General features: G+C 39.3%; 1 protein-coding gene and 1 non-coding gene across 2 annotated transcripts; one reads left to right on the top strand and one right to left on the bottom strand.

The window, feature by feature from the left end:
* Positions 1-263: 263 nt before the first annotated feature.
* On the bottom strand, positions 264-368 carry LOC122916641. The gene has a single exon (XR_006386267.1). It is a non-coding gene; the product is annotated as a U6 spliceosomal RNA (small nuclear RNA).
* Positions 369-8,189: 7,821 nt separating this feature from the next.
* DEFB115 (defensin beta 115) lies at positions 8,190-22,868 on the top strand. Its single transcript, XM_044262194.1, has 3 exons — positions 8,190-8,283; positions 10,956-11,125; positions 22,786-22,868. The coding sequence occupies exons 1-3, from the start codon at positions 8,190-8,192 to the stop codon at positions 22,855-22,857; spliced, it is 336 nt and encodes a 111-aa protein (XP_044118129.1). The 3' UTR covers positions 22,858-22,868.
* The last annotated feature ends 1,790 nt before the right edge of the window (positions 22,869-24,658 follow it).

Raw genomic sequence — 24,658 nt, 5'->3', positions numbered from 1 at the left:
TTGCAACAAGAATAATAAGATACTTGGGAATAAATTTAACTAAGGAGATGAAAGACATATCTATACACTGAAAACTATAAAACATTGATGAAAGAAATTAAGGAAGACAAATAAATGGGAAGATATCCTGTGTTCATAAATGGAAGATAAATACTTGTATTCCTATGTTCATTGCCATTTTTATCACAATTGCCAAGGTATGGAAATAACCCAGATGTCTGTTGGCAGAAGAATGGATTTTAAAAATGTGTATATAAAGTAGAATAATAATCAGACTTTTCTTCAGAATTTGCATGTCATCCTTGCACAGGACCATGCTAATCTTCTCTGTGTCATTATTTTAGTCTATGTGCTGCCAAAGTGAGCACAATAATCAGCTTTTGAGAAGGAAGGAAAACCTGCCATTTTTTGACAGCATGCATGAAGCTGTAAGACATTATACTTAGTGAAATAAGCCAGATGGAAAAAGAAAAATACTGCATAATCTTATTTACAATGGAGTCTCAATAGTCAAACTCACGAAAGTGGAAAGTAGACAGTGATTGCCAGAGGTTGTGTGGAGGGGGAAATGGAGAGATGGAAGAAAATTTTGGTCAAGAGGTACAAAATTTTAGCCATGCAAGATGAATGAATTCTGAAGATCTTTTGTACAACAATGTGACTGTAAATTAACAATGTTGTATTATATATACTTCAAATTTGCTAGTGGAGTAGATCTTAAATGTTTCCACCACAAAAAAAAAAATGATCAAAATAGAGAACAGTAACTATGTGTGTTAACGAAAAAAAATGAAAAGGATTAAAAGAAACCATACACCGGGCGCCTGGGTGGCTTGGTGGGTTAAGCCGCTGCCTTCAGCTCAGGTCATGATCTCAGGGTCCTAGGATCGAGTCCTGCATCGGGCTCTCTGCTCATCGGGGAACCTGCTTCCCTCTCTCTCTCTCTGCCTGCCTCTCCATCTACTTGTGATTTCTCTCTGTCAAATAAATAAATAAAATTTAAAAAAAAAGAAACCATACACTGAAAGATTTTTTTGCAAATCACATATCCAATAAAGAACTCAGATTACATAAACAACTCTTAAAATTTGACAATTAAAAATAAATATTCCATTATCCTTGAGCAAATACCCACAAGTTTAATTGCTGAGTCATACGGTAGTTCTGTTTCAAGTTTTTGGGGAGCCTCCATACTGTTCTCCACAGTGGCTGCACCAGTTTGCATTCCCACGAAGAGTGCATGGGGGTTCCTTTTTCTCCACATCATTGCTAGCACTTGTTATTTCTTGTCTTTTTTATTTTAGTCGTTCTGGCAGGTGTGAGGTGATATTTTGCAGTGGCTCCAATTTGTATTTTCCTCATCATGAGTGATTTTGAGTATGTTTTCATGTGTCTGTTGGCCATTTGGTTTTTTTAAAAATTCTGTTTTATTAGTCACCATACAATACATCATTAGTTTTTTGATGTAGTGTTCCAAGATTCATTGTTTACATAATACCCAGTGCTCCATGCAATATGTGCCCTCCTTAATAGTCACCACCAGGCCCACCCATCCCCTTCACCCCCGAAACCTTCAGTTTGTTTCTTGGAGTCCATAGTCTCTCATGGTTCATCTCCCCATCCAATTTCCACCCTCTACTTTTCCTTTCCTTCTCCTAATGTCCTCCATGTTATTCCTTATGTTCCATAAGTAAGTGAAACCATATGATAATTGACTTTTTCTACTTGACTTATTTCACTTAGAGTAATCTCCTCCAGTCCCATCCATGTTGATGCAAAAGTCAGGTGTTCATCCTTTCTGATGGCTGAGTAATATTCCATTGTATATATGGACCATATCTTCTTTATCCATTCGTCTGTTAAAGGGCGTCTCGGCTCTTTCCATAGTTTGGCGATTGTGGCCATCGCTGGTATGAACATTAGGGTACATTTGGCCCTTTTTTTCACTACATCTGTATCTTTGGGGTAAATACCCAGTAGTGCAATTGCAGGGTCATAAGTAACTCTATTTTTAATTTTTTGAGGAATCTCCACACTGTTTTCCAAAGTGGCTGCATCAGCTTGCATTCCCACCAACAGTGTAAGAGGGTTCACCTTTCTCCACATCCTCTCCATCATTTGTTGTTTTCTGTCTTGTTAATTTTGGCCATTCTAACTGGTGTAAGGTGGTATCTCAATGTGGTTTCGATTTGAATTTCCCTGATGGCTAATGATGCTGAACATTTTATTCATGTGTCTGAGAGCCATTTATAGGTCTTCATTGGAAAAGTGTCTGTTTATGTCTTCAGTCCATTTTTTTAATTTGATTATCTGTTTTGGGGGTATTGAGTTTGAGAAATTCTTTATAGATCTTGAATATCAGCCCTTTTTTTATAGTGTCATTTGCAAATATCCTATTTCGTGGGTTGCCTCGTTGTTTTGTTGACTTTGCTGTGCAGAAGTTTTTATCTTGATGAAGTGCCAAAAGTTCATTTTCGCTTTTGTTTCTCTTGCCTTTGGAGACATGTCTTTTTTTTTTTTTTAAGATTTTTTATTTATTTATTTATTTATTTGAGAGAGACAGTGAGAGAGAGCATGAGCGAGGAGAAGGTCAGAGAGCGAAGCAGACTCCCCATGGAGCTGGGAGCCTGATGTGGGACTCGATCCCGGGACTCCAGGATCACGCCCTGAGCCGAAGGCAGTCGTCCAACCAACTGCGCCACCCAGGCGTCCCTGGAGACATGTCTTGAAAGAAGTTGTGACAGTAACCTCTACAAGAGGTTACTGCCTATGTTCTCCTCTAGGATTTTGATGGATTCCTGTCTCACATTGAGGTCTTTCATCCATTTTGAGTTTATCTTTGTGTACGTTCTAAGAGAATGGTCTAGTTTCATTCTTCTGTACATAGCTTTCCAATTTTCCCAGCACTATTTATTGAAGAGACTGTCTTTTTTCCACTGGGTATTTTTTAATAATCACTCTCATGTGAATGGCCTAAATGCTTCCATAAAATGACACAAGGTTGTAGATTGGATAATAAGGTAGGACTCATCCAAATGCTGTCTACAAGAGATGCATTTTGAACCTAAAAACACATCCAGACTGAAAGTGAAGGGATGGAGAATCATCTTTCATTTCAACAGGTCTCAAAAGAAAGCTGGGATAGAGATTCTCATATCAGACAAATTAGATTTTAAGCTAAAGACTGTAATCAGGGACACAGAAGGACACTACATCATTCTTAAAGGGTCTAGCCAACAAGAAATTATAACAACTGTAAATACTTATTAAGAAATTATAACAACTGTAAATACTTATGTCCCCAACGTGGGAGCAGCTAACTATATAAGCCAACTCTAAATCAAAATAAAGAGACATACTGATAAGAACACATTAATTGTAGGGGATCTTTACACATCACTCTCAGCAATAGATCATCTAAGTATAAAGTCAACAAACAAGAGTTCTGAATGATGCATTGGACCAGATGGGCCTTTGTTGGCCATTTGTATGTCTTTTTTAGAGGAATACCTATTCAGGTCTTCTGCCTATTTTTAACTGATCATTATTTTCCAGTGTGTGTTGAGTTGTATAAGTTCTTAATATATTTTTGATATTAACCCAATATGAAAAGATATATGCACAGCTATCTTTACTGGAACATTATTTACATTAGCCAAGATACAGAAGCAGACCATGTGCCCATCAATGGATGAATGGATAAAAAAGTGTGGTATTTGTATACACAATGGAATGGTACTGAGCCATAAAAGAAAATGATATCTTGTCATTTGCAACTACATGAATGGACCTAGAAGTATAATACTAAGTGAAATAAGCCAGACAGAGAAAGAAAAATACCATATGATTTCATTCATATGTGGGGTTTAAGAAGAAAAAAAACCCAAACAAACAAATGAAAAACAAAGAAAAAGAGACAAACAAGAAAAATAGTCTCTTAAATACAGAGAACAAATTGGTGGATGCCAGAAGGGTGATTGGGGGCAGTGGGTGAAATAGATAGGGAAAAAAGGATTAAGAGGTATAAGCTTCCAGTTGCAAAATAAATAACTCATGGAGATGAACAGGACAGCATAGAGAATGTAGTCAGTAAGAGGGTAATAACATTATTTGGTGACAGATGGTAACTACACTTACTGTGGTGAGCACTGAGGAACATAGAATTGTTGAATCTCTATATTGTACACCCCAGACTAGTATAACACTGTATGTTAGTTATACTTCAATAAAAAAAGTAAAGACATACTCCTCATACAAAAACACAAATATTCCATTTAGAAAATGGGCAAATGAATAGACATTTCACCAGAGGATGGCAAATAGGTACATGAAAAGATGTTCAACATCAGTAGCGATTAGGAAAATGCAAATTAATACCAGGATGAGATACTACTACATATGTATTAGAACAGCTAAAAACCATGAGAATGCCAAAAGCTGATGAAGAGAAACCAAATCTCTCATACATTGTTGGTGAGAATGTTAAGTAGTGCAGGCACTCTGAAAAATAGTTTGGCACTTTTTTAAAAAGCTAAACTTAAGTATGTCATACAATCCAGATATCGCCTTCCTAGGCATTGATCAAGAGAAACGAAAACTCACATCTACAGAAAAATCTCTACACAAATATTCACAGCAGCTTTATTTGGAATAACCAAAATCTGGAAATAACCAAAATGTTCTATAATATGTTAATGGTTAAACAGTACATTCATACCATGGAACAAAACACAGCAACAGAAGAAGCAACTATTGATAGATGCCGTGATCTCACAAGGTCGTATATTGTTTGATCGCTTTTATATAACATCTCAAAGTGACAAAATTAGAGCAAGAATGTTGGAATGTTGGGGAATAGGGGGCAGAGTAGCGCAAAGAAGATCTTTGTAGTAACTGAATAGTTCTGCATATTGATTGCTCACACTAAACAATTCCTGTGATAAAATGACAGAGGTATACATAAGCATCATACCAATGTCAATTTCCTTGTTTTGACATTGTGTTATAGTTATCAAAACATAACATTTGGGGAAACTGTGTAAAGGGTACACAGGATTTCTTTACTATCTGCAACTTCCTCTTAATCTATAATCATTTCAAAACAAATAAAATACAAATATAAATAAAGATGGTTATAGCCAGAAGAAGTATGTGCTTGCCAAGACAGTTTTCCCTCGTGCGAGGAACAATAGACTTGGAGTCAGTAGACTAAAGTCCCATTCATGACTCCCAGGCCTTAAGAAAGTCAACTGACCTGTCAGAGCTTCAGTTCTATTCCATAGAATGGTCTTTATCAATTTCCTAGCCTAAATGTCAGTCATCTGTGTATCCTTTTACAAACAAACAGGCTGCTATATCATCTATAGGTTGTAGTATTATTTAGTTAATATTTTTTATAGAAACCAACACAATTCATTTACTTAAACTCATATTTGGACCACATCTTAAGTGGCTTTCTGTAAAATAACCAGATCAAGGACTAGTGACTTTTTTGGTCAAATAAACATTAAAATAAAAATTATTTAAAAACATACACTTATGTTTGCCACTCAAATTATCACTCACACTGTCAGTGACATGGGTCACACATTTCAGGAAACCATAGTTTAGCCCAAATACTTTACCTTACAGATGAAGAAAGTGATGTCTCATAGACAAAAAGAATCAAACTTTCAGATTTGAAAGATCTCTTAAAATGTAAATCACACTTCTCTACCACATATCAAAGCCCCAAGTCCTTAGTAGGCCCTGTCAGTCCTGATGTCATCTAGCTCTGCCTGCTTCTGTGGTTTCAGCTTCTCTTCTTCTTTCCCTTGCTCACTGGACCCCACTCACACGTGGCTCTCTGCTCTTCCTAAGAGATCTGTTGCTTTCCTACCTCAGAGCCTTTGGTCTTGCAATTCTCTCTGCCTGGAAGATTCTAGATATCCATGTAGCTCACTTCCTCCATACATTTAGGTTTCTACTCAATGTCTCTAACTCAGAAAGTCCTTGCTTGGGTAACCTGTTCCAAATAGACATCCCCACCCCCACACATATACACATACAACAGCTTATCCTCCAACCCTTACCCTGTTTTGGTTTTCTTTATAAGCGCTGTCATCACCTGCCATTGTGTGTTTTGTCTCCCTCTCTAATCAAAATGGCAAGATTTTGCCTTCTCCTCTTAGACCCAGTGCCTAGAACTCTGTCTAGTGTAGAGATCCCTATCAGCCAATTCATCAGTCCTCCCTGCAGAACCCAAGAGAAGTGATCAGGCAGACTCCATGTGTAGTATTTGGACACCAGGAACCACCACATCTCCCAGACAGGCCAACCATTTTCAGATGGTTCCAATTATCAGAAGTCTTTCTAATTAGTTAAAATCTACCCCAGTATAATTTCCACCCAAGACTTGTAGTTCTGCCCCCTAGGCCTGCACAGATCATGTCTTTCAGGAGATAATGACTCTAACTCTCATCCACCCATCACTGCTTTTCAGGTTAATAGGTTTCTTCTTCCATCATTACTCAAGCATAATCCTCTGGGATGACAGAAAGAAGATGTTCTCAGGGTGCCTTGGTGGCTCAGTTAGTTAAGCGTCCAACTCTTGATTTCAGATCTCAGGTCCTGAGATGGAGCACCCCCTCTGGGCACTGAGCTCAGTGCAGAGTCTTCTTGCCCCTCTTCATCCCCTCGGTGGTCTCATGAACTTGCTCTGTCTCTCTCAAATAATAAAATCACAAGAAAGAGAGAGAGAGAGAAAATGAATGAAAGTAAGATCACTGATAGATAGATGGATGTGCTCTTGAGACAAGTGAGCCATTCCTGAATCTAGATCTTACTCCTAAGCATGATGTAATCTTGAGAAAATTATATTTGCCTATCAGAGATCCTGGGAGGATTCTGGGGGTCATATATGGAAAGTGCTTATCTTAGCTACTGGCAGTAAGACTTCAGCGGGTGGCTTCCATGCTCACTGCTTTCCTGGAGAAGGAACTACTTCTATCAAGGACAAAACAGATTTCCTGCTATCCACCAGGCTTTCCCGAATACCTGCCAACTGGAGGAAAAAGAGAGTGGAATAGCACTGGGCCCATCTAAAGGTATGAAATGACCATACCACAGACCCCCAAAAGAAAACCCAGTGGACTCACAGATACATTTCCTGATGGTGTCAGGCATTGCCCCCTTCTATACCCTCTTTGTTGGAGAACCTGTGGGAAACATTTTTGTTGTATTCTTTGAGGCTGGAGTACAAGAATGTCTCAAAGACAGCCAATATTAAGGATTTGGAGTAAGAAATAAGGACTAAATTCATAGTTTAAAAGAGCTGGATGGTGAGCTGTGTTAGGAGGGTCTCTGTCTGGTTCTTTCTTGCTCACGGTATGACCCTGGGCAATCCTCTTCCACTATCTCAGTCTGCATTTTCATAGGTGAGGAATGCCAATTCTAAATCTATCAGGATATGAATGAATACCATACATGCATTCATTAATTCATTGTTTTCAACAATTGTGCACTGCACACCTGGACATACAGAAATTATAGCCAGTCCCTACCTTCAGGGACTCATTGTCTGTTAAAAGTTGCCCTTGAAAATGTTAATCCAATAGGGGAGATAAACTAGAAAAATACTTGGTTCCACCTCAGCATGAAAAATATTATGACAGGAGGCCTGGGTGGCTCAGTGGATTAAGCCTCTGCCTTTGGCTCAGGTCATGATCTCAGGGTCTGGGGATCAAGCCCCGCATTAGAGCCTGCTGTCCCCCTCTCTCTGTCTGCCTCTCTGCCTACTTGTGATATCTCTCTCTCTCTCTCTCTCTGTGTCAAATAAATAAATAAATAAATATCTTTTTTAAAAAAACATTAAGACAGAAAGAAGGAGGCAGGGCAGCTGTAAACATAAGGGAGGGGACTAAACTTCTCAAGGAGAGGAACAAGAAAGCCTTCTTGGAAAGTGGGTTCCTTCTCTCCACAATGCCAGAGACTTGTGATGGACCTGTAGATCCTCTCTGCTCATGTCTTCCACCTTCCCAGATGATGTCTCGAGAAGGACTCTGAATATTGGATCATCAATTTATGTTGCGGACCCACAAGCTGATGGGTGGTGGAGCACTCTGCCCTTCTCTGATTTATTGTCCATGACTCAGCCTTACCCAAGACAATAAAATGCAGAGTGAAGACCAGCCTCTCCTGGCACATTCAGTATGCCGCTGGATCGTTCCTCACTCCTCTCAGGATACATTAAACTCTCGGTCCTGACCTTAGCTGTCCTTGTGCTCCTGGCTCAGGCTTCCCCAGGTAACCAGACAATGGGGAGGAGGGAAGAAGGAGTAAAAATGGGGTTTTAGTCATAGAATCATTGGAAAACTGAACATATGTGGCAGTGATGGCAACCCACAGAGATGACCGAGAGCTAGTGCAGTCTTAAAATGAATATGCTCCATAATAAGGGCAGTCTGTCATCCCTGACTATGATGGTGTTTTTCATGATGGCAAATACTGGCAAAGCCCAGAGTTTCTTGTATGAAGTCCCTTCCATATACAGAAGCATCTGCAGCATCCCTAGTGTCCTTAATATCCTTCGCCCAAATGTCAACAGGGTCTCTTCCCACCATCTCTCATTTCAACCTACACCTAATGGATACCACCTCTGGCAGTAACCAGTCCCATTTCTTCACCTCTTCATTGTTACATAGTTTTGAATGTTCCTTTAAAGCAATCAGAAGAGACATCTTGCTCTTGTCTTAGAATATGTAGTGAAAAATTTGTAGGTTGATATTGGATATCTAGAGGCTTGTAAAAAATAGGTTCAAGCAGTGGAGCTGGGGTTAGGACAGAAGATTCTGGATTCCAGATTCAACATGATCATAGTTCTCTAACAGTCAGATAGATTTTATGGCTGGGTGGTGAATTGCTTTCTGAAAGGAAAGTTTTCTGCTTAGGCTTCCTGGGGATTCTAAGGTTTATGATTATTATTTCCAGGATTTCCCTCTGAATCATTGCTGCTGGAAGCTGCATCCTCTGTTGGATCTGCTTTTCAAACTGAAAGCCTTTGTCAATCACTCAGTTTTTCTAGAAGCAAAAGAAGGTAGTTCTGGGCTAATCAGCTTCAGCTTGTCTTAAACTCTGGTAAGGGCAGATTAGTTTTGAAGAGGGAGTTGCAGCTGCAAAAGACATTTTGGGAGAAAGAATCTACACTTTGATTCATGGAATCAGAGTCCGATTTTTCCAGTCTGAATATCCTGGTAAGAAAGAGCAAATTGGTAATTATCTCTCAGGAGGGGAGAATAAACAAGTAGAGAGGGGAAAAAACAAGTAGAGAAAATCCAATGAACCCAGTGTGCTGAGGAAGCTGTGTTTTATAGATCTAGATGGGGTTGAGTCACAAACAGGACAGAGACTTATACAATCTAGAACATCAGCCTGCAGGTAGGCAGTATAAGTTAATCCTTCAGTGTTCAAAGTCCTGTTCTAGGGCATCATTTAGGACATGCAATTAGAAAAGTGCCTGGCACCATACAGTACATCATTAGTTTTTGAGGTAGTGTTCCATGTTTCATTGTTTGTGTATAATACCCAGTGCTCCATGCAATCCATGCCTTCCTTAATACCCATCATCAGGTTCACCCATCCCCCCATTCCCTCTCCTCCAGAACCCTCAGTTTTCCCCTCAGAGTCCATAGTCTCATGGTTCATCTCCCACTCCGATTTCTCCCCCTTCACTTTTCCCTTCCTTATCCTAGTGTCCTCCATGCTTTTCCTTATGTTCCACAAATAAGTAAAACCATATGATAATTACCTTTCTCTGTTTGACTTATTTCACCCAGCATAATCTTCTCCAGTCCCATCCATGTTGATGCAAAAGTTGGGCATTCATCCTTCCCGATGACTGAGTAATATTTCATTTTGTATATGGACCACATCTTCTTTATCCATTCATCTGTTGAAGGGCATCTTATTTCTTTCCACAGTTTGGCTATTGTGGACATTGCTGCTATGAACATTGGGGTACACATGGCCCTTCTTTTCACTATCTGTATTTTGGGGGTAAATACCCAGTAGTGCAATTGCTGGGTCCTAGGGTAGTTCTATTTTTAATTTTCTGAGGAACTTCCACACTGTTTTCCCAAGTGGCCACATTAATGATGTAAAAACTAATGATGTACTATATGGTGACTAACATAACATAATTTTAAAAAATACATTCACATTTTGGTATGCTTAATAATTCTGAAAAAAATAATAAAAGGAATCTGAAAGTATGGAATGCACAGAGCAAGTCAAATTTATGCCAGGATTAGTGGTATGCTGTAATGGGCCACATACTTTTATAATCAAAGTACTCATATAATATATATTGAATAAATAAATTTAGGAGCTTAGTCATAGAAACACTTTGTATCTTCAGTGCATTTTGTTACCTTCATAGCATTTTGCATGTCATTTCATCTGGAATCTCTGGTCTTATCAGAATAGTGCATTATATATACTGAGATGTGATATTATACATTAGAATTAATAAAACATGTGACTTTACATATAGTTAATAAAAAAACAAAAAGAACAGTGCCTGGCACATACTCTGGTTCTCAAAAAATCACTGTTGAGTGAACAATGAATTGAGAGGGGGAAAAAATAGATAATTGAAGGTACAGGTCCAAGCACCTAGATTTGGGGGACAAGGAGGAACCAATGTGGCAAGACTGAAAAATGACAGAGATGAAAACATCACAAGCACAGAAATAAAGTCCAGTTAGAGCTGGTTGAAGGAAGATAACTACTCATATTTAGTAATGTTAAGACTAGCATTAGGCATTCTACATCTCCATATTTATTTAATCTTCCAAAGAATGCCATTACATTTCAGTAGTTCATCCTAACTATTATTACTACAATGCTAACACCCTTAGTATTATAGTCTTTACTCTCTTTCATGTATTTGTTTATTCATCTTTTTGGTTTTTTGATAGATGGATGGCTCAAAAGATGTAATTATGGAAAAGGAAGATGCAGGAAATCTTGCAAAGAAAATGAGAGGAAGAAGGAAAGATGTGGGGAAAAAAAAATTTGTTGCATCCCTGATGTAAAGCGTGAACCCACATACTCTGTTGAGAAACAAAAGATGACATACGAAGCTAAGGTAAGAACAGCTGAACGTCTGTAAAACTCCTGATACAAGACTCTCAACAGCCAGAATTATGAGTTGGAGAAATGACTTTCTGGGGCACCTTCATGGTCCTTAGATATTAGACACCTGCTGGGTCTTCACAGGGTCCATTAAAGAAAATATGTTCATTACAGCTCTCATTATATCCTGTCTCTCTAATCCTCTGTAGCCTAATATCGGTAGGTTGTGTCAGGACATAACTATTGTTCTTGGTTCTCACTGTAAGACTATTTTATAGGATCTACCACCTGAATTCCTAGGTCTCTGACCACATGCTACTAGGTCCCTCAACGTGGAAGTTTTCCAGGCTAATGCAGATTCCACCTTGGCCACACCTTATCTAAGACCCATCCTAGGGTCTTGAGATAGGCCATTGTGGTCCAGAGGTCTTTTGCCTATTTAACTCAAGGTTCAGCCCAAGGCTCTGCCTCATAGGCTCACTTCTGGAATTTATCCCTTACCCCAATTCCTTAATCATTCTTAGCTTTCCGAAGATTGGCATGTCTTCTGACCAGGAAGCAACCATTGCCACCCCCACCCAAATGGAGGCGGAAAAGAGTAAAACAAAACAAAGAACAAACCAACCAACCAACCAACCCCCACCCCAAAACAAAAATCAGACAAACACCGCCCCCAACCACTGCATTTACTGAGAATTTACTTATTGTGTGCAAAGCCTTGTCCTAAGTACTTTACATACATAATCTCCTTTCTTCCTAATAACAGCTCCACGAGGTAAGAATTTAGTTCCTTTGCCAGAAGAGGAAATGAAGTCACAGAGACTTTAAGTGACTTGCCCCAAGTACCGCTGGCCACTGAACTAGCCCTCCTGGTTCAGTAGCAACACTTCGAACCCATGATGCCCGAGTTCAGATGTTGTGCTTCCTCAACGTGGAAAACTATTGCTATAGTGAGAAAAGCTCACTGTGCTCTTTCCGTCGAGAACCAAGGTCCTTAATGTGGAAGGTGTGGCAAAAGGGAAAGCTTTGGGAGCCTCCTTGTGGTTAAAATGTATAACAAAAAAGAATCATGGGGAGAAAAAAAAAAAATTATCTTTTTCAGAAATTTGTTTGCATCCAGAAATGGGGAAAGGGCTATGTGCTGTTGAACCCCAATCAGTCATTAAATTCCTTGTAATCAGAAGATGAAGTCTGAAATGCCTCCTCTTAGAATTAGCCAAAATAATGAAAGTCTAATAGATAAAGTTCAGAGCTGTAATCTTTGCCTAAAGGATGGCTCCACATAAAAATGAGATCATCTTGGCTCATGTTAGATAGTAATTCAATTACCAGCCTTGGATATTTGAGATATTCCGTGTGTATTCTCTATTTTTAAAGTAGTAAAGTGTTTTTCTTTTTCTTTCTCTCTTTTTTTTAAAAATGATGTATATTGTTTTTGCAGGTATTCCAGCCAGGCAATTCTTTGGCTTTCCATAAATTTAAACGGACCGTATAACAGCTTAACACATTTAATAAACAGACTTTATATGGAAATAATTTTATGATTTGCAGCAACTTAAAATTTATCTTAAAAAGTTCTGTTTTAGGTTTGCAAAGCAAACGAATCATTAGATGATTTAAGACCCCATGGTTGAATACTGTTTTTCTGAAAATAAATAAATTGGAAAAAAAAAAAAAGAACTTTTGGAAACACCAAAAAAAAAAAAAAAAGACCCCATGGTAATGATGATTTAAATAAAAAATTTAATGTAAAAAAAAAATAATAAAATGTATAACAAATCCAGCCCTAACTTGTATATCCAGGCACAAATAGGAATGATCCCAAGTTATAGTTAAGGAAGGAATTGTTCCCACTTAGTAAATAGTCTTAGTCAGAGACCAATGGCAGTCAGGTCTAGTGGTGAAAATTATCCCTTGCCTCTGTTTACATAATTATCTGGGGGACACAGTCTGAAGACAAGGTACAGCAATCCACAATCATGGCAGCTTCTAACCATTCAACCCATTTCTCTAAGTACTTTCATATCAGTTTCCTCATCTACCCCCACTGTTATACCACCATATAACATTCATGTCCCAAACCTTAGAAGATGTCCTTAGGCTATCTGGAGAGTGGATCAGTGACTGGGTCTCCAGTTACCCGGGCACAGTGATGCCAACTTCGACCACACCAACAGCTGCAGAAAAGCCCAAGAAGCCACCTGTTCTTCTACAAGTTTTTATGTATTTTTGACTGGAGAAATTATGCTTACAAATGGACTCAGGAGCCGTAGAGGGTTGTGTAAAGAAACCTCCAGACCGTAGTTCCAAAGAATTGATAAGGGTGCAGGGGAAATTCAGAGGCACTAATAGTATGTGACTATGTCACCTTACCACTCTGAGCCACATTTTGCCCATCCCCAAAATGGAAATGTTGGAGTAGATTATAAACTCCATATGCCTTTCAACTCTTAAAGTCTTCTTCATTGTTTATATCGAAAATCCATTCTTTACCTATGACTTCAGATGCCACTTTAGAAAGCAAAGGCATGATGGAGGATGAAGAGACTGAGAAACAGGGAAGTCACCTCAACCTAAGTACTCAAACCGTAATCCTAAAATATATCTTAGTTGCCTTCTTGTTCCATACTGCACCCCCCCACACACACATCATGTTGGCCACAAAAACCTCCCAACTCTGCCTCCTTAGCACCTGTTTTTTCATCCCTGCCTGGGCTATTCTGATTCAGCCATCATCTTTTCTTGCCCATTGTTATGGCTGACTGTGTCCTCCAAATTCATACAGTCAAGTCTTAATCCCCAGTACCTCAGAACATGACTGCATTTGGAGATAGGGCCTAAATTTAAAGAAGCAGTTAAATTAAAATGAGATCATTAGGGTGAACCCTAATCTGGTATGACTGGCATTCTTATAAGAAGAGGAGATTAGGACACAGAAGAAAAACCGTGTGAAGATACAGAAAGAAGATGGCAACCTACAAGCCAAAGAGCAAGACCTCAGAAGAAATCAACCCTGCCACACCATTCTACCTTCTGAAACTAAGTATAGAAAGAAAGAAAAAAAAAAAACCCTGCCAACACCTTGATCTTAAACTCCTAGCTTCCAGAATTGTGAGAAAATAAATTTCTGTTGTTTCAGCCCCCAGCCTGATACTTTGTTGTGGAGACCTGGCGGATTAAAACACACATACTGTAATATTTACATCCTACTGGTCTCTTTGTCTGCCATCACCCCTCTGACTCACTCCACTGTTTCCATACAGTTATTGTGGATCATTTCTAAAATCCAGACCTGAAATTTTAATTTTTACTTTCAAACTCTTCAAAAGCTGTGCGATGATAATAGGAATCGATTCTAAACTTCCTTTATGGGGCGCCTGGTTGGCTCAGTGGGTTAAAAGCCTCTGCCTTCAGCTCAGGTCATGATTCCAGGGTCCTGGGATTGATCCCATCGTCGGGCTCTCTGCTCAGCAGGGAGACTGCTTCCCTCTCTCTCTGCCTGACTCTCTGCCTACTTGTGATCTCTCTCTCTCTCTCTGTCAAATAAATAAATAAATAAACTTCCTTTATGATAATCCCGTCCACCTCCATACCCTCCTTTTCCACTCCCACCATGGACCTCACAAACAACTTATGTTCTTTGAAATTAACGGGTTTCTTGCTCTTTTTAAAATAGGCTTCCCCTTTTGCTAGGAAGGTTCTTCTTGCAAAACAAACATATACTTCTCTGTAAATTTCACCTAATCAGTATTTCTACCTGCCCTAAGCCATATATATTCATTCTTTACTTCTTTCCCAGCCCAAAAGGATCCTTTTATTAATTTACTTTGAATTTTTTTACAACTTAAGATTGCTTATATTTAAGGCATACAATGTGATGCTTTGATATATGTATACACAATCAAGTTAATTTAATACACCTATCACCTCACATAGTTACCTTTTTTCTTGATAAGAACACTTACGATCTACACCATCAGGACATTTCAAGTATACAGTAAAGTTTTAGTAACAATAGTCACCTTGTACACTAGATCACCAAAAATTATTCCATAACTGAAAGTTTGTACCCTTTAACCAATATCTCTCCATTTCATGCCCAACCCCCTCCAAGAACTGGCAAACACCTTTCTGCTCTTTTCCATGAGTTCAACTAATTTAGATTCACCATATAAGTGAAATCACATACAATTTACTTTCTGTGTCTGGTTTATTTCACTTAGCATAATATCCTCCACATTCATCCAAATTGTCCAAAATGGCAGGATTTCTTTCTTTTTAACATTGGATAATAGTCCACTGCATATATATGTACTTACAAATGTACATGTAATATATAGATTTCAAATTTTCTTTACCCATTCATCCATTGACAAACACTTAGGTTGTTTTCGTGTCTTCACTATGTGAATAATGCTGCAATGACCAAGGGACTGCAGTTATCTCTTCAAGATATTATTTTCATTTCCTTCAGATATATACCCAGAAGCAGAATTACTGGATCATAAGACAGTTTCATTTTCAACTTTTTTAGGAACTTCCATACTGTTCTTCATGGTGGTTGTATCAATTCACATTCCATGTATATTCGTTCTTTACATCCTTGTGAACACTTGTTATCTTTTGTCTGTGGTATAATAACCATCCTAACAGGTTGAATGAATATCTCATTGTGGTTTTGATTTACATTTCTCTGATGGTTAGTGATGCTGAGTACCTCTTTATATACCTGTGGGCCCTTTGTACATCTCCTTTGGGAAAATGTCAGTTCAATGGGTCCTTTGCCCATTATTTAATTGGATCGTTTGGTTTTTTGCTACTGAGCTATATGGGTTCTTTTTGTATTTTGGATATTAACTCCTTAATAGATGTATAGTTTTTAAATATTTTCTCCTCTTTGGAGGTTGTCTTTTCGCTCTGTTGATGGTTTTCTTTGCTTTGCAGAAACATTTTAGTTTGCTATAGTTTCACTTACTTCTGCATCTGTTGCCTTTGCTTTTTTTTTTTTTAAGTGAAAATTGTATTGCCATTAGATTGCCAAATGCTTTCAGAGTCAAATCCAAAAAACCATTGCCAATGTCATGTAGCTTTAACCTATGCTTTTTTTTTTTTTTTTGGTAAGAACTTTATGGTTTTGGGTCTTCTGCTTAAATCATCAGTCAGCTTTGAGTTGATGTTTTTGGTATGGTATGTGTCCAGTTTTATTATGTTGCATGTAGATAATAAATTTTTCCAAAACATTATTGAAGAGACTAATCTTTCCTCATTGTATATTCTTTGTGACTTTGTCAAAGATTAGTTGGCCATACATACGTGGATTTATTTCTGGTCTGTTCCATAGGCCTAATGTGCCTGTTTTTTTGCCAGTACCATAATGTTTTTATTACTATAGCTTTGTAGTATATTTGAAATCAAGAAATGTGATGCTTCCAGCTTTGTTCTTTCTCAAGATAGCTTTGGTTATTTAGAGATTTTTGTGGTTCTGTGTGAATTTTAGGATTGTTTTCTCTATTTCTATGAAAAAAGCCATTGTAACCCTCAGTTCGCTCCATATAATTAAATGTCTCTTATGGTTTGTCTCCCTCTCTCTTTTTATCTTATTTTATTTTTCCTTCCTTCCTCTATGTTCATCTGCTTTGTTTCTTAAATTCCACATATGAGTGAAATCATATGGTGTTCATCTTCCTTTGATGGACTTATTTGCTGGAGGGGAAGTGGGTGGTAGGATGGGATAATTGGGTGATGGGCATTAAGGAGAGCACTTGATGTAATGAGCACTGGGTGCTATATGTAACTGATAAATCACTAAATTCTACCCCTGAAACTAATAATAATGCACCATATACTAACTACATTGAATTAAAAAAAATTTTAAAGAAAATCCATAAAACTAAAAAAAATCCATTGGAATTTTAATAAGGAATTCAATTTCATTGAATCTGTAGATTGCTTTGGGTCGTATGGACACTTGAACAATGTTAATTCTTCCAGTTCATGAACATGGGATATTTATTTTCTATTTACTTGTGTCATCTTCAATTTCTTTCATCAGTGTTTTATAGTTTTCAGGTACAGGTCTTTCTTCCTTGGGTAGATTTATTCCTAATTATTTTATTCTTTCTGATGACTTTGTAAGTGGGATATATTTATTAATTGCTTTTGTGGGTAGTTATTCCCTCCAAGGGCATGTATACATGTATTTTCTGCTGAATTTCTGCATGGGGAAGACTGCTTCTGAACTGTGGCCAAGAGGGGCTAGACCAAGGTCCATGGGACTATTACTAGAGACACAGGCAGGTCCTTTGACATGGTGCTGGTGACAGGAATCAAGGCCAGATGGGGTTCTAGCCGAGTCCACAGGAGGACAAAGATATTTCTGTGTCTGCAGCAGGAACATTGTTGGTGAGTCTGCTATCTGGTTGTTGGCCTTCCTTCTCAAAATGGCCCTCTCAGACTTGGGCTCTAAAGACTCTTAAGATAAGGTGGTCAGGAAGGCTCTTTCCAAATGGGTAACATATGTGCTGGGGACAGGAGGATCCAACATTCAGATAACCAGAAAAAAAAAAATTATGAGTCAAATGGAACTACCAGGTGGTCCCACCATGAGCCCTTCCATGAAGTAAGAATAAGCTTATGGATGTTTTGCTCTCCTCAGACACCAAAATATCTTGCCTAGTAACTTGCCTAATAACCTATGGACCTAATAAAACTGTCAATAGATAAAAGTTTTTGGCTTAAACGCAAGCTAAAGTTCAGAAACATCTGGCTATGTTTGATAACCCAGATGTTGATATGTACAGAAATTATTTGATTGTTTTAGTTGAAGAAGAAGAAGAAAGAAGGGGTTCAATACCTGGTAAAGGAATTATGAGTATAGCAATAACCTTAATATTGATTCTATTGACCAGCCTGTAAAAACCCAAAAGATAACCCTACACAGACAGAATCTGAGGGCAGAGCCTCCTCCCAGGTGAGAATGTGTTACCCAAAGAGAAGAGAAAGGCTTTGTTTCCACGTTTGGGCTCCCCATCATGCTTAATCCCAAAAAGGTAATTATAATCTGACTTTTATTAATTCCCGGCCAAAAAGGAAACCATGATCCTGAACTTCTCAACTTCTTTTGCTTTTTAAAAATTTTTATAGGGGGGCACCTGGGTGGCTCAGTTGGTTAAGTGGCTGCCTTAGTCTCAGGTCATGATCCTAGAGTCCTGGGATTGAGCCCCACATCAGGCTCCCTGCTCAGCAGAGAGCCTGCTTCTCCCTCTTCCTCTGCCTGCTGCTCTGCCTACTTGTGGTCTCTCTCTATCTCTCTAATAAGTAAATAAAATCTTTAAAAACAAACTTTATAGGACTGAAATCATTCAGAAAATACTCCTTTGTATCTGGCTTATTTTGCTCAATAGAAAGTTTGTAGATTCATTTATGTTGTTATATATTGCAATAGTTAATTATTCTCATTGCTGTATAGCATTCCATTATATAACATTCTGGAAGTGGTGTTTTTTGTTTTTTTGTTTGTTTGTTTGTTTTTGGTATTTTTTGGAGACTAACCACATACTTTTAATTTTTTAAAATTAATTTATTTATTTTCAGCCTAACATATTCATTATTTTTTTCACCACACCCAGTGCTCCATGCAATCCATGCCCTCTATAATACCCACCACCTGGTACCCCGACCTCCCACGCCCCCGTGCCACTTCAAACCCCTCAGATTGTTTTTCAGAGTCCATAGTATCTCATGATTCACCTCCCCTCCCAATTTACCCCAACTCCCTTCTCCTCTCTAACTCCCCATGTCCTCCATGCTTTTTGTTACTCCACAAATAAGTGAAACCATATCATAATTGACTCTCTCTGCTTGACTTGTTTCACTCAGCATAATCTCTTCCAGTCCCGTCCATGTTGCTACAAAAGTTGGGTATTCATCCTTTCTGATGGAGGCATAATACTCCATAGTGTATATGGACCACATCTTCCTTATCCATTCGTCCGTTGAAGGGCATCTTGGTTCTTTCCATAGTTTGGTGACCATGGCCATTGCTGCTATAAACATTGGGGTACAGATGGCCCTTCTTTTCACGACATCTGTATCTTTGGGGTAAATACCCAGGAGTGCAATTGCAGGGTCATAGGGAAGCTCTATTTTTTTAATTTCTTGAGGAATCTCCACACTGTTCTCCAAAGAGGCTGCACCAACTTGCATTCCCACCAACAGTGTAAGAGGGTTCCCCTTTCTCCACATCCTCTCCAACACATGTTGTTTCCTGTTTTGTTAATTTTGGCCATTCTAACTGGTAAGGTGATATCTCAATGTGGTTTTAATTTGACTCTCCCTGATGGCTAGTGATGATGAACATTTTTTCATGTGTCTGATAGCCATTTGTATGTCTTGATTGGAGAAGTGTCTGTCCATATCTTCTGCCCATTTTTTGATATGATTGTCTGTTTTGTGTGTGTTGAGTTTGAGGAGTTCATTATAGATCCTGGATATCAACCTTTTGTCTGTACTGTCATTTCCAAATATCTTCTCCCATTCCGTGGGTGGCCTCTTTGTTTTCTTGACTGTTTCCTTTGCTGTGCAGAAGCTTTTGATTTTGATGAAGTCCCAAAAGTTGATCTTCGCTTTTGTTTCCTTTGACTTTAGAGACATATCTTGAAAGAAGTTGCTGTGGCTGATATCCAAGAGATTACTGCCTATGTTCTCCTCTAGGATTCTGATGGATTCCTGTCTCACGTTGAGGTCTTTTATCCATTTTGAGTTTATCTTTGTGTACGGTGTAAGAGAATGGTTGAGTTTCATTCTTCTACATATAGCTGTCCAGTTTTCCCAGCACCATTTATTGAAGAGACTGTCTTTTTTCCACTGTATATTTTTTCCTGTTTTGTTGAAGATTTATTGACCATAGAGTTGAGGGTCCATATCTGGGCTCTCTACTCTGTTCCACTGGTCTATGTGTCTGTTTTTATGCCAGTACCATGCTGTCTTGGTGATCACAGCTTTGTAGTAAAGCTTGAAATCAGGTAACGTGATGCCCCCAGCTTTATTTTTGTTTTTCAACATTTCCTTAGCAATTCAGGGTCTCTTCTGATTCCATACAAATTTTAGGATTATTTGATCCAGCTCTTTGAAGAATTCCACCAAAAGTGTTTTATCCATCCTAATTTTTATGGACATTAGGTTGTTTCCACTATTTGACTAGTGGAAATTATACTACTAGAAACATCCTTGGAACATATTTTACAGTGAAATACATACATATTGTTTATTGCTGAGGATGTATCTACTAACAGTAGATCACAGGCATATAATTGGTCATCTTTAGTAGATATTGTCAGTTCTCCAATTTGGCTGAACCAGTTATACTCCCACCACAATGGGAGTTCTAGTTGCTACACATCTCTGCCTACACTTGTTATTGTATACCTTTTCAATTTAACCACCTGGTAACTGTACTGGGGTATCACATTATGGCTATAATTTGCATTTTCCTGATGTAGAAATTAACTTGGACACATTTTCATGTATTTATTAACCACTTGGTTACTCTTTTATGTGAAATATCTGTTCAAGTCTTTTCTCCTGGGTTGTCTCTCTTTTCCTATTGATTTGTATGTGTCCTTTTTATATTCTAGGTATGAGTTCTTTGTCAGATTATAGGCATATATATTATAATATTTTCTTCATCCTCTGACTTGCCTTTTCTTTCTTTCAATGGTATCGTTTGGTAGGTTTGTTTTGTTTTGTTTTGTTTTTCCTTTTTGGTCAGCACTCAGAAAGAAAAAACACAGCTAATGTCTGGTATCTGCACTAGTTGCTACCAGTTAGGCCATGGTGTTTCCTTGCTGAATGTAAACAATATCATAGAATCTTAAAGTCAGGAAGGGACTCTCTGTGACCAAGATGGAATAAAATATCTTGTCTTGGGGCACCTAGGTGGCTCAGTCCTTAACTGGCTGCCTTCAGCTCAGGTCATGATCCCGGGGTCCTAAGATATAGCCCCACATCCGGCTCCCTGCTCAGCAGGAAACCTGCTTCTCCCTCTCCCACTCCCTCTGCCTGTGTTCCCTCTCTTGCTGTGTCTCTCTGTATCAAAGAAATAAATAATATCTTTTTTTTCAAAGTCTTGTATCCTCATAGTTAAGCATGTTTCTTGTAAGCAGCATGTAGTTGAGCTTTATTTCTTATCCAGCTTGGAAATAATATGTTTTAATTGGAGTGTTTAGTGGATTTGCATTTAAATTAATTTACTCCAAAGAAGACATGCAAATAACCAATAGATATGAAAAAATGCTTCACGTCACTCGTCATCAGGGAAATACAAATCAAAACCACAATAAGATACCACATCACACCAGTCAGAATGGCTAAAATTAACAAGACATGGAACAACAAAAGTTGATGAGGATATGAGGGAACTCTCTTACAGTGTTGATGGGAATGCAGGCTGGTACAGCCACTCTGGAAAACAGCATGGAGATTCCTCAAGAAGTTGAAAATAGAGCTACCCGATGGCCCAGCAATTGCACTACTGGGTATTTACCCCAAATATATAACTGTAGTGAAAAGAAGGGGCACATGCAGCCCAATGTTCATAGCAGCAATGTCCACAATAACCAAACTGTGGAAGGAGCCAAGATGTCCTTCAACAGACAAATGGATAAAGAAGATGTGATTCAGGAAGCCTGGGTGGCTCAGTGGGTTAAGCCTCTGCCTTCGTTTGGCTCAGGTCATGATCCCAGGGTTTTGGGATCAAGCCCTGCATCAGGCTCTCTGATCAGCAGGGAGCCTGCTTCCTCCCTCTCTCTATCTTCCTGCCTTTCTGCCTACTTGTGATCTCTGTCTGTCAAATAAATAAGTAAAGTCTTAAAAAAAAAAAGATGTGGTTCATATATACAATGGAATATTATACAGCCATCAGAAGGGATGAATACCTACCATTTACATTGACATGGATAGAGCTAGAGAGTATTATGCTAAGTGAAAGAAGTCAAGCAGAAAAAAACAATTATCATATGGTTTCACTCATATGTGGAACATAGGAAACAGCACAGAGGATCATAGGGGAAGGGAGGGAAAGTGAAATGGGAAGAAATCAGAGAGGGAGACAAACCATGAAAAATTCTTGACTCCAAACAAACTGAGAGGTTTGAAAAGGGAGGTAACTAGGGAGACAGGGTAACTTGATGATGGGCATTAAGGAGGGCATGTGATGTGATGAGCACTGGGTGTCAGAGCAACTAATGAATCATTGAACATTACATCAAAAACTAATATTGTACCATATGTTGGCTAACTGAATTTATTTTTTTAAAGATTTTATTTATTTATATGACAGACAGAGATCACAAGTAGGCAGAGAGGCAGGCGTGGGGGGGGGGGCAGGCTCCCCGCAGAGTAGAGAGCCCGATGCAGGGCTCAATCCTAGGACCCTGGGATCATGACCTGAGCTGAAGGCAGAGGCCTTAACCCACTGAGCCACCCAGGTGCCCCGGCTAATTGAATTTAAATTTTAAAAAGATATGAAAATAATAATAGGTAACAATAAAGTATTAATGTACCTGTTTAATTTCATATACTTAATTATAAACACTAGTGACAATTCAATCATCTCATATAAAAATAACATCTGATGACTGAATACTGAATTGATCAACTTCTGTTTAAATGCAGGATTTAGAAAGACATAAACATATTCTTTCTGAAATCTGCATTGGATGTGAGACTTCCAGAAGAGCTGAATGAGAAGCTCAGCAAATCCTCTCCTCAACAATGAATTATAGGCCCTTCAATATGGAAGTGGAAGGCAGAAAAAGGAGATAGAATGATATGATAAGACCCAGCGTTGGTGGCTTTGAGGATGGAAGAAAGGACCCAGAAGCTGAGGAACGTAGAAGGCCTCTAGGAGCTGGAAAGGGCAAGGAAACAGGTATCCCCTTCAGTAAAGAATTCAGCCCTGCCAGCACTTTGATTTCAGCCCTATGAGACTCATTTGGATCCTAAGATACAGAACTGTAAAATAATAAATTCTGCTGTGTTAAGTCACTAAATTTGTTGTAATTTATTGCAACACTGATAGAAAACGAATACAGTAGGTAAGATATTGGACTTAGCAAAGAAAGACTTCAGTGCAAGTCAAATAAATATTTCAAGAACTAAAAGAAACCACTTAAAGAATTAACATAAAATAGAATGATAACAAAATAAATATGTGATACTAGCTTATCAAATTGTGATATAGAGGGGGGACAAGATGGTGGGGGTGTAGGAGGAGGCACCTTTTCAGCCGGTACCCCAAAGTGAGCTGATTACCTACCAAAGAACTCCATTCACCCATGAAATCAGCCTGAGATCAGAATTATACACATCTGGATCTCTACAGGGGCAGAAGACACCAGTGGGCAGGTAAAGCGGAGTGGGAAGGCGGACTGATATCAGAAGATAAACAAAAGGGGCAGGGAGCCACCAGAGGCGACCGGTTGGAAATTAATACCCCAATATGAGCGACAGTGCCCTGCGTCTGGGGACCAGCATTAACTTGGAGACTGGTTGAAAGCACTCCAAAAGAGCAAAGGATCGCGGGGGGGAAATTGTGGGAATCGGGGCGGCTAGGAACAGGGACTTAAGTCCCTGGTCCCCCAACAGCCTCCCCTGCGCTAAGGCAGAGGGAGTGCGGTGGAGAAACCAGGTCTTGGTCCCTAAGCTGCCAGCGCGCCCGAGAATGCGTGGGTTCTGGGTCCTGTGAGGGGATGGGAGCCACGCGGGTGGGCAGAACTCCCAAGCCCTACTACAAAGCCTGAGATACGCACGCACATCCCTCATGCTCCCCTGAGAGAGTTACAAAGTCCGGGCCAGCACTCTTTGACCCGTGCCATTGTTTCAAAGCCTAAGCCGCGCGCCCCAAACTCTCCCCTGACAGAGGTGCGCAAAAGCCCAGCCCGGTGCTCTCGGACCTGCGCCCCGTTCTCAGTGCCTGAGACATGCGCACGACCCATAGCCACCCCTGAAAGAGGTGCGTGCAAGCCGGGCTGTCTTAGACCCAGCAAGACCAGGCACTCCCAGCCCAGCGGCAAAATCTCAGTGTGCAATTGCCGCTTGGACCCTCTCTGGCAGTCGGGAGCTCCCAGAGAGCCGCCACTGCATTGGCTTTGGGTACAAGCAAAAGATCCTGCACCCCCAGGGTCTGCAACTTGGAACCTGCTCTGCCAGCAGCCAAGGGGGAACTTATTTAGGCTCTGCACCCAGACTGAGGCTTCTCTCTGAGAGGGAGATCAGGGTGCAGTTTGTTTTCCTCTAAAACTACAAAAACCATCAAAGGCGGTCAAGGTGAGAGAAAAAAAAGTGAACTAACATAAAAACCGCCAGAGAACAAAAGCCTGAAAAAAAAAAACAGTTTCCTCAGAGCCCAACCCCTTGAGGGGGGCGGAAGGACTTAACTCAAGAAACATCATTGACTGACAACCCACGTGGCAGGCCCCTCCCCCAGAAAACAAACCAAGAAGAAAAAAAAAAAAAAAGGACTACAAGAGAACAACCACTACTTCAT

The sequence above is a fragment of the Neovison vison genome, chromosome 8 (assembly GCF_020171115.1).
Source record: "Neovison vison isolate M4711 chromosome 8, ASM_NN_V1, whole genome shotgun sequence".
Classification (NCBI taxonomy): domain Eukaryota; kingdom Metazoa; phylum Chordata; class Mammalia; order Carnivora; family Mustelidae; genus Neogale; species Neogale vison.
Note: the sequence above shows the minus strand (reverse complement) of the source record. Positions and strands in the feature narration are given on the sequence as shown.

Coding starts and splice junctions, on each gene's coding strand:
- DEFB115 (XM_044262194.1), top strand. CDS start 8,190: ATGCCGCTGGATCGTTCCTCACTCCTCTCAGGATACATTAAACTCTCG. Junction 8,284..10,955: donor CCTGGCTCAGGCTTCCCCAG/GTAACCAGACAA, acceptor GTTTTTTGATAG/ATGGATGGCTCAAAAGATGT. Junction 11,126..22,785: donor AGATGACATACGAAGCTAAG/GTAAGAACAGCT, acceptor GTTTAAATGCAG/GATTTAGAAAGACATAAACA.